This window comes from Paralichthys olivaceus, chromosome 22 (genome assembly GCF_024713975.1).
Source record: "Paralichthys olivaceus isolate ysfri-2021 chromosome 22, ASM2471397v2, whole genome shotgun sequence".
In the NCBI taxonomy this organism is placed as follows: Eukaryota; Metazoa; Chordata; class Actinopteri; order Pleuronectiformes; family Paralichthyidae; genus Paralichthys; species Paralichthys olivaceus.
In genome coordinates this window covers 15,209,375-15,227,192 of record NC_091114.1, presented here as the reverse complement: position 1 = coordinate 15,227,192, position 17,818 = coordinate 15,209,375, and the positions used below count along the sequence as shown (strand labels likewise).

The window sequence follows — 17,818 nt, the reverse complement described above, 5'->3', positions numbered from 1 at the left end:
GTCAAATCTGTTATAAACTGCTTCTTGTATTAGAATTAAAAATAATAAAATTGCAAATATAACATCGGAAATACTGTGTGTTATAGCACAACCAGTGCAGAGATGAGAGTGAGAATAACTTTAATAACATCCAGGTGTGTGTGCTTAATACCTTTAAGTCCAGGAGCACCAGGTCCTCCTGGGCCTCCCGGTCCTCCGGAGGGTCCTGGGGATCCCATGGGACCCATGTCACCTTTCTGACCTGCAGCCAATCAGAGAGGAGCGTTAACACAAAGATAAATAGTAAGAGAAAACCGGCAAGATAACCAGTAACATAAGCAGTTAGCAAGTCAAGTAGATGGCTATGGCTATATAAAAATACATTTCACCTGGCAATCCAGGCAGACCATCTCGTCCAGGCCCTCCAGGAGGTCCTGGGGTTCCAGCTGGTCCTGTAGAACCTGGGAAACCGGGATTTCCTCTATCTCCTGGCAAACCTGGGATATCTAGACCTGGAGGACCGGGGTCACCTTTCTCTCCATTTGATCCAGGGAATCCTGTAACAGTGACAGAAAGATTTCGGTCCCTGAATATGGAAATGTTTTCAAACTCTGCCTGCATGGGGTTTCATTCCCTGAGCCAGGAGTCCCATTTAGATGAAGGGTGTTATGTGTCATGTGCGTTATCTTTTCCATTAAATGACCATTAATGAACTCAGAGTATTCAAACTTTTTTGGTTTTGTGTGTATTTGAAGGAAAAGTGGTGGGACTCACTAACAACGGTTTCCCTTCCTTGAAAGCAAAGATAAAACTAATGGTCAAGTCTGTAAAAATAATCTGGACCCGCACCTCCTTCACCAACACACCCACAGTAAGACGAGAAAAAAACGAGAAAACCTAGACAGGAAAATTGTTCCAATCCAATGTTTTGCATCTAACCTGGTGGTCCCATCGGGCCTGGAGCTCCAGGGGAGCCTGGGAGCCCAAATGAGCCAGTGGAGGGGGATCCCGGTGGGCCACGAGCTCCAGGGACACCAGATAAACCGGGCTCGCCTGGAAAGGGAGAAGAGGATTCGGCTTTGTTGTGCTGATATAACACATTCATGCACATGTCCCAAAGTTCAGACTCATCACATGAATAACAGAACTACAGAATACCTTTGGATCCTGGGGTGCCATCAAATCCAGATCTTCCTGGTGAACCAGGGCCACCAGAGAAACCAGGATCTCCCTTTGGTCCGGGGAAACCTTTAGATCCGGGTACTCCAGGTAAACCAGGTGGGCCGGGAAGTCCGAAGCCAGGTTCACCCTGTTACAAACACAAGATGAACATTTAGATGGTCTGTTATAGAGAATATAATCCTATGTTCAGTTCAGCTTCTCAAAGATTTTACTTTTTTATATATTTATATTCTTATTAACCTTTTTCGATTTTGCTTGATGTATTTCCCATTTGTATTATTACAAACGTTTAAATAATTTTCTTTCTCTTTTTGTCCATTTGCACTTACCTTGGATCCAGGAATTCCAGGCTGGCCGGAGAGTCCGTCTACTCCTGGTCTGCCTGGTCCTCCAGGAGATCCTGGCTGACCTGGGATACCTGGGAATCCTGAAGGAGAAAAGAAACAAGGTGGATGAGGGAGGAGGGAAAGGTTGCATGGAGAAAAAATGGGAAGGAAGAAGAGGTGGCTAGACAGAGCAGGAGGATGAAGGATGGAAGGAGCGATTGTTGATGTCTTTACCTTTAGATCCTGGGGGTCCAGGGAGTCCGATGCCAGGGAGGCCAGGTTCACCCTTCACTCCGGGTAAACCAGGGAAACCAGGCTGTCCAAACTGACCTGCGTCACCTGAGAACAGAAAATTAAAAAAGCAAAGCCCATGAGACAATGAATACATGTTAGCTTTACTATGCATGTAAGAACTGCATGTAAAATGCATGATAAATCATGACTCATCTATACCTGGTGGACCAGGCCGTCCAGGCTCTCCATCCTGTCCTCTGGGTCCTGGTAAACCTTTCTCTGCCACTGTCAGGCCAGGTTCACCTTTAGCACCTGCATGGTGAGCGATGACAGAGGTCAGAGGTCAGAGAATTGATTTGTGTTCATTGGATGGACCCGTTGTTCAACTGTGACTTAATTAATTCAGGCCAATATTGACTTTGAAAGAACAAGTCATTCTCTTCCTGTTATCACATTATAGGCAACTCTGGTTAAATCCCCAAGACAGCAACTTCCATCCTCATTGATGTGTCTTTGAGCAAGGCACTGTCCCTGTGCCCCAGTAATAGCAGGGAAGCAGGAAATCAGTTTCTTATTGGGATCATCACTGGATAAATCTGTGTGTGAGTGATCCTCTTACCAGGAGCACCGGGACCTCCAGGTCTTCCAGAGACGCCCTGGATACCCTTTTCTCCGGAAGGCCCTTGAGGTCCAAAGCCGGGGCCACCTGGTGGACCCCTGTCTCCTGGATTACCAGGAGAACCCGGCTCACCGGGGGGTCCTCGTTCTCCTTTTACCAGCAGAGAGCCCTACCAAACACAGTCACAGGCACACATTAGTTATGAAATGATCCATACACTGATCAATGCATCTCAATATTGGAAAGAAAACGACACCTACAGAAGATCCTTTGGGCCCCGGGGATCCAGGTTGTCCATCACGACCAGGTCGACCGTCCAGACCGGGAAGACCGGGGGGTCCAGGGAAGCCAGTGTCACCCTTCTCTCCCCGCCCACCAGGGACTGTGATGGCATCACCTGGATCACCTTTCTCTCCGGGGAATCCTGCGGAACCTTGAGGGCCGGGGGCACCCTGGAACCAAAAGGATACGAAAATAATTCCACAGGTTTCTGGTATCTTAGATATGACCTTTTGCTTTCTGCCATAACAATCAAACTTCGACCAATGGCCAGAGATACTTGAGAGAGATCTTACTGGATAAATATTTGACTGATGCTGGATTTCTGAGGCAGATATAAAGATCAATATTTAAGAATCTTGAAAACTGTGGGCAAAATATTGTTATAAAAATATGATTATAAAAAACTAACTTCTAACAACAATGCTGCCAAATCATATCAATAAGGCAAAAAATGGCTGTTTGTATATGTGATCTTTAAGGAAAGAGTAAACCACTCACAGCGGGTCCGGCACTTCCGGGATTCCCTGGAAATCCTCTGTCTCCTTTCAAACCCGGGTTGCCAGGATTACCTGAAGAAAAGGAATAAGAGATCAAGTCTTAATTCATATCTTGACGACAAGATTACGGAAAAATACTTTGACATGAATCTCATTATTAGTTGTTATACAGCTGTGCAGGCATCTCTGACACATCTGGTCGGAATGAAGATGCAAATTTGAAATAAAAGCGAGATGCACTACATGATGAGACGGACCGCAGAAATAACAGACACACATTTATTTACATAATTTGAAAAATTCAAAAGTTTAAAATAACAACAAGCATCCAGAACAAAACATAAAGAAAAAGAATCGGAAATTACTGGCGATAAATAATCACATGAAGGGATTTAATGTAACTTCTAGTACAGTAACATATACTATACCGTGACATGCAGTAACTGGTACAAGTTAGACTAAACTAAACTTTTCTACATAAACTTCTTCTACAAAAAAACTCTTGTCACGATATAATATCAACTTCCTGCCCAGACACGGTCTTATTTCCTGTTTTATTTTGAAATGACTTTGCTTGTGTTGTCTGTTGAGGTGTGACTTCCTGTCGTTCCACCTGCGGCTCCTGAGTGAATCAGTGTAAGTTGTGTTTGTGTTAAATCATCAAACTGAATCTCTTGCAAAGTTTAAATCAAGAGACAGACTACGACTACGACTCATCGACGCGTTGAACCGTGTGGATGGAACATCGTGTTTGTGATTTAGTGTCTAAATGAGATTGTTTGGTTTTTAATATGGTCTGTGTCAGAAGTGTGTGTGTGTGTGTGTGTGTGTGTGTGTGTGTGTGTGTTTGAATTTCTACACATACAAAACCGAACTATAATATTTGAGCGCTTGTCACTCAGAGTGATTGTAACTATCAAATAATACAAATGTAAAGTGAAATACAGCAGATATGATAATAATAATAATAATAATAATAATAATAACCTGAACTTTCCACATATCATAGCAGAGCAGAGGTTCTCAATTTTCTCTCGGACGTGGACCCCTGACCCAAAGTGAGTAACAGCTAATGTTCCGCGTAGGAATAAAGTCTCGGGGTCTTACCTGGGAATCCAGGTGGTCCAGGAAGTCCTTTCTCTCCTGGGATCGAGCTGATGTCATTGAAGCAGTTCACGCAGGTTTCGCCCTTCTCACCTGAAACGGCATGAGATCATCAGGGTGGACCACGTTGCACATCGCTATTTGATCGGACATGTTTTTAAACAGCAGCAGCGTCTTTCTTCTCTCTCACCTTTCTGTCCCGAATTTCCGGGGTAACCTCTCTCGCCCTGCACACCGGGGCGCCCGGGTTCTCCGGCGACGCAGTTTTGTGCGCTGCTGGAAAAGCCTGGAGGTCCAGGGGGCCCCTGTGGTCCCGGGCTGCCAGGAGATCCAGATCGTCCTGGGGCTCCTGGTAAAGAGAGGCCTGGAGCACCACCGTCTCCCTTCTGACCTCTCTCTCCGGGGAAACCGGGAGGTCCAGGCTGACCGCCGCCACCGACGGCTGGACGTCCTGGTGGTCCCGGTGGTCCCGTTGAACCTTAAAGTGGAAGGGGGGGCGGTGTTTAACCTTGTCGGGCTGAAACGTACTATCTATACTATCAATTTATTCGACTATTTTTAGTTGTAAATAATTCAAATAATTCTGACAGTTCGACTTTGGTTTAAACATTTATCATATTGTCCCAATCACTAGAAATGTTCCTATATTTAATGTAAAATCAAAAAAAGACATTTCACATTTGAAGTTTTATTTGGGAAATGATTCATCGAAGGTGATTCTCTTTTCGTCGTTTTTGATTTTCTTGAAGTACTTGAATGTCTCTGTGTGAGTTTTGTGTTTTACCTGCTGGTCCTCGATCTCCTTTGAGTCCAGGTGATCCGGGGTATCCGGGCTCACCTTTCGGACCGACCCGACCTCCTGTCTGCCCGCCAATCACCTTTTAGCACAGAAAGAACAAACAATAAGAACGTTAACAAAACAAAATTATACAAGTTGTCGTAACTAGGATTATTTGTTTTTCGAATATTGTAAATACAAAGAACTTTAAGATTTTTTGAAAAATGTCACAAAATTTAAATGAGTTGGAGTGAAGTGGCACCATCTTGTGGTGATAAGAATGTTGAATGTCTTGGATCAGCAGTGCAAGACACAGAAATACTGAGAAGTAAATAGATAGATTTTTCCTCTGTGATATCGTTTTCTTTATAGCCAAATTTTTTTATCCTATTTTATATATACATATAAATTACTTTAATTACACTAAAAGAAACTAAAGAGAGAGAAATGTCACCACCATGTGGACAAAAGTATGTAGTGCACTAAGGCGTTATTGATATCAGGAAGTATTTTTATTTCTGGCTGCACATATCTGTGGACCTGCCTTTGCTCTTATAATGGAACTGCCTTGCTAAAGAGCACTCGGGTGATTACACGTTCGAAAGCTGATGGATGAGAAGCTTTGGCTGCTCCTCAAATCTTTTAAAATTTAAAAAAACAAAATGCTTTGGACTTTGAGTTAAAACTCACTTTGAAAAATGAGTAAAAGAAAAATACACACCACTCCAGGTGGACCTGTGAATCCACGCTCTCCTTTGAAACCCTGAAAGAAACATCGAAGTGTGATTCAAACACCAACAATGAAACGAATTGATTCCGTTTAACGTGTCCATTAAAGATAAACAGATAATAAATAGATCGATAAAACCGTACTCTCTCTCCGTCTCTGCCTGGAGGACCTGGCAGGCCTGACTCTCCTTTGCCTCCCTGAGGGTGAGAAAGGAAAGAATTTGAATAACTGACGTGATTTACTCAAGGTTAAATATTTATTTCAAAATTTTAAATGAAATGAATTGTGTGGTATGTTTGGCAGAACTCACCGGGTATCCTGGAGGACCGGGGTCGCCATCTTTGCCTGGTTTACCCTGAAAAGAGATGAAAATGCTGATTCATGGTTTGTCTTCACGAGACAAAATTAATAACGTGTCAATGTCAATACAAATATTAAAAATACATTTGGGCTCATACGTCCATTTTTATAAAAACTAATCTGACTTGATAAGTTTAACGCAGCGGTAAATATGTGTTTGTATCTGGACTCACTCGTTTGCCGGCCTCTCCTGGTTCGCCCTTGCTTCCTTTCTGTCCACCTGAGGGGCCCTGCCATCACAACACATGACTTCCTTCAGCCGCTGATTGAATCATCAATTAATACATTTTCTTATTTGGTTTTATTTTTACACAGATACTCACGGGAGAACCTGGATAACCGGGATCACCCCGAGGGCCGGGAAGTCCTGGGTCGCCCTGCAGAGAAAACGCAACGAACAAAAACGGTAAATTCAAAAAGTTCAGAGGTTTCACCAACGCTGGTGTTTCACGACCTTGAAGAGTTAATAAGTATTGTGCCGGTCGTTTCAGTCAAATCTTTTGTGGAATGTATTGATTTAAATAAAAAATATAAAAATAAAAACAGACAATTTAACAAAATAAATAATAAATACTCATTTCGTTTAAAAAGTGCAAAATAAATTTTAAATAAACATTCGACAAAGTTCGTGTTTAGTCTAAAACACTCTCTACTGCTGACATCAAGTGGCCACTGTGGGAGTTGCAGCCTTTTTGTTCCTGCATCGTGTGTGAAGTTGAAAGATAAATGTTCCGACATGAATGTGACTCATTTGCAGCTTTAATGAGTCGTGTTCTTTGTAATGTTTGCATCTTATTTTTTATGTATTGCTTCAGGTTTGGTTGTGGTCACTGTGTTTAATGTTGTTGTCCACTGATTGTGACTGAAGGACCTGATCAACTGACACGCTCAGGTTCAGGGCGTTGGCGTCACCTTGTCTCCTCTCTGGATCTCCGTCTCCGGGGGCCTCTTCTGTTCTCCCACCTGTCCTGGGGGACCGGCGGGTCCTTGCAAACCTGGTTCTCCCTGCGTTCACACACACAAACCAACAAAATGAGATTCAGGAACATTAGACTGAGAAGAACTTTAATAACGACCGTCAGACTTTACCTTCTCTCCTTTGGGTCCTTGGAAGTTCAAACCCATGTTTCCCTGCAAAGACGAAGCAGAGACACACGTTTTATTTCTATGATCAGTGGGGTGACGAAATGAAGAAGAAGAAGAAATCATCTCACCTTGGGTCCAGGAGGACCGGGAGGACCTGGACGACCCTGAAAAACACCGGAAACCATTTACTTCACCATCTTCAAATAAAACGCTGTCAATGAAAAGGAACTGGAAAAGATTTTACCTCATAACCTCTGGGTCCCGGGGGCCCGAGTGGACCTTGTAAACCAGGGGGCCCCGGTGAGCCCTGTCACATAACCAGATACACAGTTTTATAATGAGCATGTGTACAGGATACATCACATTTAAGTATCTACAATTACAGAAGACGACTTACAGGAACTCCTGGTACTCCAGGTAATCCCACTGCTCCATTATCTCCAAACCGATTACTGGAGATCACGTCACCTGGATCTCCCTGTGGACGAAGATTTAAACTTCAGCGAGGTTCGTTACCTCAAAGCACCAGAAACACTTTCACTGAAGGAGAACTGTCTAGTTTTTATTTATTTATCTTCATTCAGAGGATTTCTAATCAGAAAATATAGAGTTCCTGAGGCTCCCAGAGACGTCCTGTGAAGACGATGTGTGGGTCAACTGACCTTTGACCCTGGCAGACCTGGTGGTCCCTGTGACGGAGAGAAGAAGAAGATGAACCTTCAGAGACAAGATGGAAACCAGAGACTTTGCAGATTTTTGTTAGAAACCGGTCCGTGACTCACCATTAGACCCTGTTGTCCTGGGATCCCGGAAGTTCCTGGGAAACCCCGTTCACCCTGCAGAGCACAGGAAGAAGAGGTTGATGCATGACTTTAAAAAACAAGAAAAATCCATTTTTCTGTTCTGTTCTTTTTTTCTTACTTCTCTGAAAGATATTTCGTCAGATAATTAAAAATACCTTTGTTCCGTTGCATCCTGCCACGCCTCTCGGGCCCGGAGGTCCGTCCTGACCCGGCAGACCCTGATGAGCACAAAGTCAACGTCAAGTTCAGACGTCTTCGTTTTATCAAAGTAAGGAAACAATTCCAGGTGAATTTTAGACGACGGGAAACTCACCGGAAGACCTGGTGTTCCTGGAAATCCAGGCAATCCTGGAGGCCCCTGTTCAAGAGAAAATAATACGTCAGTCGTCTCCATAGTGATAACAAACTTTATTTATCTTTCAAGATGCAGTTACAGCGTAAAAATGAAGACAAAGAAGAGAAAACAATTCAAAGCAGGTTGAAGATAAACATTAGAAAATATTAGAGCAGAAACATAAGTTCATTTAAATCACACACTCGACCAAAGTAATAAACTTAAAAGCTTAAAATAAATATAATGAATAATAAAATACATAAAACACAGAGAATAAACAGAAAATGTTCTTCTGTAGAAATAATAAAAAAGTTATAGATGAGAGACTATTTCTGATGTAGAGAAATGGGGACATCTGCTGGCCAGGTGAGGACATTACAGCCCAGGCTTTTCATTTTCAGGTAAATTCAGCATTTTAATCAAAGCGTAACTTTGACTGAAGAAGTTGTTGTTTTTATTAAACCTGAGAAGATTTTCTTACTCTGATTCCTTTTGGACCGCCTGGTCCTTGAGGTCCGTCGCTGCCCTGAGAAAAACACACACACACACACACACACATTATTAACTGGACCCAATAATGATTAATAATAATATATTTTCATTACACGTTTTTAAAATATTTTAATAGACCTAATTAATTGGTTAGTAAAATAAATCATCAGATTTAATGATGATAAGTGAAACAAGTTGAAGCCCGAACTTTTCATGGTGATACAGAATTTTAAATTATCTTAAAGAATCGGTTAAAGTATCTTAATATCTAAAATAGTGGTATCTCCCACCCCCTTATATGGAAGATACCATCTAAGTACTTCAAGTACATGGTTATTCATGAAGATTCAACATGTTTTTCAGTGAGTTATAGTGTAAAATAAATTCAGGCATCAAATTAAAGGTTTAAAAATACCTTCTCTCCTCTTCCTCCGATCGGCCCCTCGGGTCCGGGGAACCCTGGGACCCCTGGCTGTCCGGTGAGACCTGGGAAACCCCGTTCACCCTGACACACAATGACAGAAACCGTCAGAGTGATGGATTCTTATATTTACAGAATACAGAGACAAATACATGACAGAAACATTTTGTGTGTCTGGTGTCGTTGTGCGTACTTTGGCTCCTTTCACTCCACTGCAGTCACATTTGGATCCCACACATCCATGGCAAGCCTGCGGAGAAACAAGGCAAATATTTTTATTCAACTTTCTTCAGATTTACGAGAAGAACCTCAACTTCAAAACAAACCATGAAAGAGACACCAGAGCTGTTTGGATGCTTGTGTGCAGCCACAGCTCGCACCACTAGGGGGTGCTCCCGGATAACAACGTGCACCGCTGCGTGCGACAGACGTGGTTTCTTCCCACAGTAAATCTGACGTCTGTGGATTCCCAGAAAGTTTGTTTGATGATGAAAAGACAGGTGCAAGGACAAGAGCTAACCGCAAACAAACGCACTTTATCTCCAACAATGCTTCACTTTCTCTCAGTCGAGATAAACAGTTGAACCAGTGGAAACGCTGCTGGGGAGGAAACATGGAGGAGCTGGTCGATGGGAAGACGAGCGAGGAGGGACGGAGGGACGGAGGGAGTAGGAGTGCCGAGCCGTTGATTAAGTTTTCCCATGCCTGTTGACACAGTAAATGCCAGACGGGCATCGATTGCACGCATGCCAGGCAGCCGGGTAGTGAGAAATACACAGAGAGAGAGAGAGAGAGAGAGAGAGAGAGAGAGAGAGAGAGAGAGAGGACAGACGGGCAGGACAGTCAGCATTTTTCTGTGTCTGTGGTTTTGATTATCGCTGTTACAGTTGTTTTGTCGACACGTTCGTTTTTTTACGAAAAGCAGCAGATTCTCACGTTCTCAAAGCTGAAAACTGTCAAACATCCACATCGATCTTCTCAGAGCTTCGTCTCCACGCAGTGTAGATGTGTGAGGGACTTTACGGGTCATTATGGGATACACTGCTGCCACAGTGTGACGTTGAACTCTCTTTAAGTTAAAAACCATGTTTCCGAGGGTTGTTTCTCCGTCACTCTCCCTCAGAAAGATCTTTTCTCATAACTAATTTCATATTAGGGAAAAAAAACCAAACCAAACCTAAAGCACGAAAGCAACATCAAGTCATAACGGAGGCTGAAGCCAGGTGCTAGTCGCAGCGGGGGTTGCGAGTTTGATTCCAGCGTCAGAAAATTACATCAGGAGGAGTTTTGGATTCAAAGATGCACGGAACGTCTCGTTCTGAGCAAAACACAAAACACGCCAACGTCAACTGGACCAGAGGGGAGAGGGGGTTATCCACACACACACAATAAAAACACACACATGCCTGAATACAAGGGTGTGTGTGTGTGTGTGTGTGTTTCTGGAGGTGTTTTTACAAGCCCTGGATCTCCAGATTAGTCTCTGGTCTGGTTCAGCACAATGCCGTCTGCTCTCCCACGCCCAGGCCTGCAGCTCACACTCTTTTTTTCTCCTCCTCCATCTTTCTCTCCGTCACTTAACTCTTCATCCATCTGTTTTCCTCACAAACCAACATTCATCCAGAGAAACGCGACGGAGCTCGTTCGCACCTGAAAGGCTCCAAAACCTTCACAGAGTCGGACTGTGTCTCTAATCTCCATGGTTGCAACACTAAATGCATCACTGCGCTAAATGACGTCATGATGTGACGTCATGATGACGTCATTCCTGATCATAAATGATTTTTATACACTTTGCATGTAGAAGCGTCGCGGTGGTTAAACTCACTGTTGGTTTGAATTAATCTCGACGCTATGAAACACGTGAGAGGAGCTCGTCTCTGGTTGTAGCTGCAGGAGGAGGAGGAGGTGCACTGAGGGATTTTGATTTAACCGCAAACCTGTTGGAGTGCGTTTTAAAAAAATCTACAGCGTTAGATTCATCTCGCTCTGCCTCAACCCTCTCCTTACCCCCGCAGCACTGACGGGGCATGTAATCCACTTAGGAAGGTCAGTGAGCTGCAGATATTTGCTCCGTGTGTCTGTACGGCCCTCTTTCAACTCCCTCTATCATTTCTCACTCTCTCTCTCTCTCTCTCTCCTCCGCAACGCCCCACTTTCTTTTTGCCGTCACCCAGAGCGATCAGGCCCCGAGGTGGAGGTGTCGTGTTCCCTTCCTCACGCTGGGTCTGATACCTGGACTCTGTCGTGGTGCCGAAAGGCGGCTGCAGCGTTCCCTTCTGGCAAGAGGCGTAAACCGCAAGGCCCCAGAAAAAAGTTTTTACGACAATGATGAGAGTCGTACAGCACGGAGGGACAGGGGGTGGGGGGGGGGGGGAGCCCAGGTGAGAAGGGGTGAGGAGGGGGAGCGAGCGGAAGGCATGCACCCGGGGATTAGACTGGCGAGACTGGAATTCCCCTGCTCATCACAGACTGATGATTAGACACCTACACACACTGCCCTGCCCACACACACACACTCACACACACACACACACAGATGCATGCAAGCATCATGGAAACACACATGTATACATTATTTACACAAAGGCTCTTATAGCCAGCTACACAAACTAACACACTGTACTGCCCTCATTTAAACATCACTTAATACACACACACACACACACACACACAAACACACACACACAAACACACACACACACACACCGCCGATTTGACCACAGCACCGCAACTAATAACTTCTGTTTTCCAACACTGATCGCAGCTCAGCAGTCGGTGACCGCAAACTGAAGCTAGAGTCAACACACACACACACACACACACACACATGTTTAACCACGTAGAGTGAACATAAAGTTGTTTGTGTTATATTCATTGTGTGTGTGTGTGTGTGTGTGTGTTTATCCTCTTGGGGAGAGTGGCGCTCCAGGCTCCGAGCCGCTGCCTCACACTGCTGATCCCTTTCATCGCTGCTGGACTTTGGCTACTTCAAGGCGCTGACGCCCCGGGAGCCTCGAGCAAACCAAATATTTTCACTCCGACAATGTGTGTTTTTACTCACTGGCTCTTTGGAAGAGGAAGACCCCCCCCCCCAACCCAGCCTGACTGGTGAACCCCAACACACACACACACACACACACACACACACTTGGCGTGATGGTGCCACAACGTAATCTTCTCTTCTCTCTCTTGTTCTGTTTCTTTCAGTCTGATGGACGTTGACCTCTGTGACCTCCCACTGAGAGATACCAGCAGGGGGAGCAGTTCAGGATTTTGAGGCACCGGCGCCACAAGCTTGGTGATCCAGGTCGGACTTCATCTACACGAGAGGCAGCGGCAAACACTTGTTTATAGAAAACTTATAGAAAACTGCTCACACATTAAAGATCAGCACTGTTCCACCAGATGTGGGTCTTGTGAGCAGGAGGGGGTGGAGTTGAATTCCTACCCCACCCTTTAGCCCAACCTGGCCCCGCCCGGCCCGGCCCGGCCTCGCGCAGGTTCAGACACGTCCTGCTGCTCTTTCTCTCTCTGCAGTAACACACGGTACATCACCGCCTGGCACTGAGCCGCGTGGCTACAGGCAACGAGAAATTAGAGAGGGGAGCGGCAGCAGGCCGGCTGAATACCTGGATATATGTAGCCTGGGGAGACAGACTGAGGAGACGCAGGGAGGAGAGGGGGGGCAGTGAAAAAAACTTAAGGAGGTGACAAAGAAAGGGAGAGGGAGGGAAAGTTCATCAGGTCTGCAGGGTTTGAGGATTGCGGGATGTGATTAGATTCACAGAGAAAGATTAAAACTACAAAGTGAGAAACTGTAAGTGCATGAAACACAGGGGGTTCACCTCCTTTAATGTTTTTATCATGCCGACGTGAATCTGTGGAGCTGAAGTGGAACGAATCCACCTGAGCTCAAAGAAATCAAGACTTTTTTCTGGAGTTTAAATCTGGAACTTTCTCGTCGATAGATATTAGATACTGTCACTGGTACGATGTGATCTATCTGATATGATGGACAGACAGATACAGTGGGTAGATACAGAAGACTGGGTCGATATCTTTTGCATAATAATATCGTTAAAAAGTATTCATCTTTATTTGTATGGCATAAAAAAGATCTTCACGAGAGGATAAAACATTTTAGCATCAATATTATTGTTAAATTAAATTAAAATTAGAATCACTGTACACTGATCTGCTTTAATATCTGTCTGTTGTCTAAAATCATAATTAAAAACTCTGATCAACAGAACCAAGAAGTGGCAGCAGGCCTGTCCACATACTTTTGGCCACAGTGCACAGCCCATGCTTTGTACCTGCCCAGTTCCACGTCTTCACCACACGGGGGCGTTAACGAGGAGGTAAAGTGTTGGGCTCAGATTGACCTTAAAGCTTAAAAACTGTTTCCACCAGTAAAGTTTGTTTCCTCACATTATCCGTCATCGACGTCTTTCACATTCTGCAGCTTCAGTTTGTTTCAGTTACATTTTCAGTTCATGTTGATTGTGTCAGGTTTTTTTTTTTTTTTTTTGATTGATTCCAGCTGCAGCTTGATTCGGATCCTCGCCACCGAACGTGCTCCCTCATGCTTTTCCAGCCCCTCGGTGTCTGATCTGATCTTGTGAGGGAGGCAGGTCACAGCAGGCTCCTGCATTTCTCCTCCATGTCCTCACCAACACAAACCGTCCAATGAGCGGAGACGATGCGAGAGCCGCGGCTGAAACGGCGAGTGGTGGTCGGGTGGATTTTTTTTTTTGTGGTTTTGCAACTATTCCATGTCTCCTGTCCTTAAGTACATTTGTCTTTTTGTCTCATAATCTCTCTTCTTCCCTTTCCTTTCTCTTTTCCCACCCCCCACCTCTCCATCACTCCGACCCTCTCCTCCTCCTCCTCCTCCTCCTCCTCCTCCTCTTCTCTCTGTGACAGATGTCTGATATTTCCCGTTGTTCTGACCAGTGGGGGACTGTTTGTCCAGAGGAGATGAGGAATGCAATGCATTCAGTGTTGACACACACACACACACACACACACACACACACACACACACACACACACACACACAGACACACACACACACACACTTAAATACAATCAAACACACGAGCCTCATACTTCAAATATCAATCTGAATTGCTCCGTCCTGACAAAAAGGAAATAAACCAAACAGACAAGAAAAGACAAGTTATCTTCTATCTGGGCTCTTATGCACACACACACACACACACACACACACACACACACACACACACACACACACACACACACACACACACACACACAGCATCCTCATCCTTCAGAGATAGAAAGAGGGAAAGACAGGAACAAACAACTGCAGGCAAAGATTGACGAGTTTTGTGGAAATCTGCTTAATAGTTTTTGCAGAAAAAAGAAAACTGACTCTTTCAGACATGAACTGTGTAAAATGAACACCGGCTTCGGGCTTTATCACCAAAAAGCTCCTCTTCGTCTTCTACCTGTACCGCTCCTCTTCTTCATCCTGAGATATCTGTGTTCTTCCAGTTTCACGTCAACACGTCTCTCATGGACTCACTCGGACATTTTACCAGGGGGCTGCAGGAACAGTTCCAGAAAATGTCTGGAGGTCAGGGCATGTGTGAAAGCAGCTTAAAAAAATAAAACACACACACACCTGAGTAATGAAAGAACAGAACGCACCTGAAGACACGCGTCCACTATCGGACACAACGTGATGATAGAAATAAAAACAACTTACTGAATAAATGCATACATTCAAACAAGCTGGCTCTCAATGTGTCACTCAGCAATGTGAACAATTCTCCGACAGGGACTTGAATCTAACACACACACACACACACACACACACACACACTAACACACACACACACACACCTTGCACAGTGCTGCTGAACATTATCCTCCGACTGCATACTAAAGGCTTAGCTGCATACCAACTGGCACATTGACCTGGGATTAACTACAACCAGGCTCCACCTGAGAGACACACACACACACACACACACACACACACACACTAAAACACAGCAGTGCACAGCTTATAGTAAAGCACAGACAGTATTTGTGGCTGCTGTACCAACAGCACAGGTTGTCAGGATTGTGATCTGATGTGGGGGAGAGAGAGAAGGAGGAAAGAGAGACAATGAGAAAAAGAGATGGAGACAGAGGAAAGAGGAAAGAGAGAGAGAAAGAGAAAGAAAATGAATTTTGCAAACAAACGAGAAAGTGAAAGGAAAAACAAAAGTACGAATGGTTTTCATTAGCTATGTGACGAAAACTGTGTAAAACCTCTTGATTTATAGTCAATACAATCCATCCATCCATCCACCCCCCCACCCCAGCGCTACAACAACATCCTGGTACTTTTAACTTTGCTCCAGAGAGTGAAGAGTAATAATTCTCACGGCCACAAGACGTCCTGCCAGGAAAAAAGTAAACACACCCCGGTTGTATTCTCGCCGAGCAACGAGGGAGAGGATCAAATATTTTCTGTCCTTTACTGTGAAACGACTTTAACTGCGTCCGGACAAGTCTATTAAAGGCGATGCGGTAACTCTATATTCTGAAATACGTGAAGCAACAGTAGCTTCACACACTCACATACCACTTTTTCCCATGTGGTCGTTGGGGAAGCCCTGCTTCCTCCTCGGTGGTGTGATGACAGAAACAGGTGCCCGGGATGGACGAGAGAGCTTTGCAGGGAGTGGGGGAAAGAGAGAGAGAGAGAGAGAGAGAGAGAGAGAACAAGTAGGGGAAGAGAAGAAGAGAGAAGCAGACGCCCTCCCACACTATCTCGGGTCGACTCAGCCACAGCAAGGCTCGTTTAGCTTCTTCTGCAGCCGTGGTTTTGTCTAAATGTGTGTGTGTGTGTGTGTGTGTGTGTGTGTTATCGCTCCCCGCCATCTCTCTCTCTCTCTCTCTCTCTCTCAAACACAAGGCTGTGGTGGCTGATGGGAGATGAGAAGATAAGTTGGAGCGGAGGAGAAGTGGGAAGAACAACGTTATGTCATTACAGGTGTTCTACAGTCTACAGGTTCTACAGATCTCATTATGATGCGTTAATCCATCAGAACTTGACTGTAAACAAAGATGGACGACATGACGGCTCCCCCGAAAGTGAAGCCAAAAGATCTCTTCTGCCCCCTGGTGGTTGGCTGCAGTATGGGTCATACATCCAGCCTATTTTTAATCACTTATTAGATGCTGTCTAATATGTCGTGATTGACAGCTGAGACTGACTCGTGATTGGTTGAGCCTCGACACGGCGGCTCCACAACACGACCATCACCGGATCTCTGTCTCCATCTGTTTACGTACTGTGTCCGATTCAAATTATTCACGTAGATAAGTCAAACTCTTTAAAGAGAACGCTCCTGGCGTCGTGAACCTGTTCTCCGAGTCGGACAGTTTGTGGTGTTGTGCTCTTTGTGTCCCCCGGTTGGAAAAACAATCAACGTGACGTCCAGGAAATTTGAAAAATCAATTTGTGCTTTTTTTTTTTTCCGTTCAGCTGCCAGTTTTTGAAGAAGGGGGGAGGGGACGCAGAGGGAAAGACGACAAGACGACAAGACGGTGTAACAGAGGAGAGGGAGGATGCACGACGGATGCTGAGTGACGGGTCAGCTCGGGTCCGGCGGTATTCACTAACATTCGTCAGTACTTGAATCCGACGCGAGAGAAGCTGTAAAACACAAAACTGTTCTCAGCGTGTTTTCAGACATCTGACGATCACGGTCGTTCACTGATCTCAGACAGATTAAAAGAACTCTCCCTCCCTTTCCTCAGAAAGAGAGAGAGAAGGAAAGAAAGAATGCAAAACAATAAATGTTCCAGCTTAGAGGGGAAATGTCCGTCTTATATTCCTCCTGCTCTGTATTTTCATTTCTTGTTTTTCAATAACTTCTTCTTCAGTCGAGCTTTATTGTTTTTTTGTTTTTTTTACCTCTTTCCACTTGAAGCTACGATATTGATTTGTCTTTTTCTTCCACAGATTTCAAAACCAGCTCATTTCGCTTTGACCCTCAGCAGCTCTCCTCTGTTTTTCCTTTTGGGGGATGTATAATGAAGAAAAAAAAAAATATAATGAAGCACAATGTTCTCTGAGGAAAGGAGGTCAGGGAAACAGAGGGAAGAGAGTTGTGTTGTGACTGTGTGTGTGTGTGTGTAGGTGGACCTGTCAGGTAGCCCACTGGACTGCTGCCACACACACACACACACACAGTTTGGACATTTTCACTGCCTGTAGTTTAACTGTGTCTCTTCAGTCCCTAATATCTGCATCTGTCCAAAACTCCACATCAGTCGGACGACTCTGACTCCAACCAGGTCGGACTAACTTCAGCCCAGATCCACAAAGAGCTCAGCTTTCATCTCGATTGTCTCGCTGGTCTTCAAAGCACGGCTCCTCTAACCTTTAAGTGGCTGCACTTTAACCCCCCCCCCCCCCCCACACTGGGGATTTCTGACTTTTATCACCATGAGGAGATTGAAAATCTTTAAATCTCCCGCTGGTTTAACGCTCACTGCTGCCGTCGTGCCGGGAGCCGTGAATAACACGACCTTGAGCCTCTTCTTGGGGGTCGTAACAAAGT

General features: G+C 44.8%; 1 protein-coding gene and 1 long non-coding RNA gene across 2 annotated transcripts in view; one reads left to right on the top strand and one right to left on the bottom strand.

Moving 5' to 3' along the window:
• Positions 1-17,818, bottom strand: part of col4a5 (collagen, type IV, alpha 5 (Alport syndrome)) — a 32,339-nt gene that overhangs the window by 9,832 nt on the left and 4,689 nt on the right. Inside the window, exons 2-31 of the mRNA XM_069518639.1 lie at positions 9,421-9,477; positions 9,222-9,311; positions 8,796-8,840; positions 8,294-8,338; positions 8,136-8,198; positions 7,960-8,013; positions 7,840-7,866; positions 7,575-7,655; positions 7,422-7,484; positions 7,306-7,341; positions 7,181-7,222; positions 7,004-7,096; positions 6,415-6,468; positions 6,265-6,321; positions 6,042-6,086; positions 5,875-5,928; positions 5,723-5,764; positions 5,008-5,101; positions 4,414-4,701; positions 4,227-4,316; positions 3,121-3,191; positions 2,601-2,792; positions 2,341-2,509; positions 1,941-2,033; positions 1,722-1,826; positions 1,491-1,588; positions 1,138-1,288; positions 919-1,032; positions 369-536; positions 152-241 (exon numbers count right to left, since the gene is read on the bottom strand). Of these exons, the coding sequence (XP_069374740.1) occupies positions 152-241; positions 369-536; positions 919-1,032; positions 1,138-1,288; positions 1,491-1,588; positions 1,722-1,826; positions 1,941-2,033; positions 2,341-2,509; positions 2,601-2,792; positions 3,121-3,191; positions 4,227-4,316; positions 4,414-4,701; positions 5,008-5,101; positions 5,723-5,764; positions 5,875-5,928; positions 6,042-6,086; positions 6,265-6,321; positions 6,415-6,468; positions 7,004-7,096; positions 7,181-7,222; positions 7,306-7,341; positions 7,422-7,484; positions 7,575-7,655; positions 7,840-7,866; positions 7,960-8,013; positions 8,136-8,198; positions 8,294-8,338; positions 8,796-8,840; positions 9,222-9,311; positions 9,421-9,477 (2,671 nt within the window). The remainder of the gene's footprint in view (positions 1-151; positions 242-368; positions 537-918; positions 1,033-1,137; positions 1,289-1,490; positions 1,589-1,721; positions 1,827-1,940; positions 2,034-2,340; positions 2,510-2,600; positions 2,793-3,120; positions 3,192-4,226; positions 4,317-4,413; positions 4,702-5,007; positions 5,102-5,722; positions 5,765-5,874; positions 5,929-6,041; positions 6,087-6,264; positions 6,322-6,414; positions 6,469-7,003; positions 7,097-7,180; positions 7,223-7,305; positions 7,342-7,421; positions 7,485-7,574; positions 7,656-7,839; positions 7,867-7,959; positions 8,014-8,135; positions 8,199-8,293; positions 8,339-8,795; positions 8,841-9,221; positions 9,312-9,420; positions 9,478-17,818) is intronic.
• On the top strand, positions 9,485-14,311 carry LOC138406421 (uncharacterized). The gene is made up of 2 exons (XR_011239887.1): positions 9,485-13,591; positions 13,774-14,311. It is a non-coding gene; the product is annotated as an uncharacterized lncRNA (long non-coding RNA).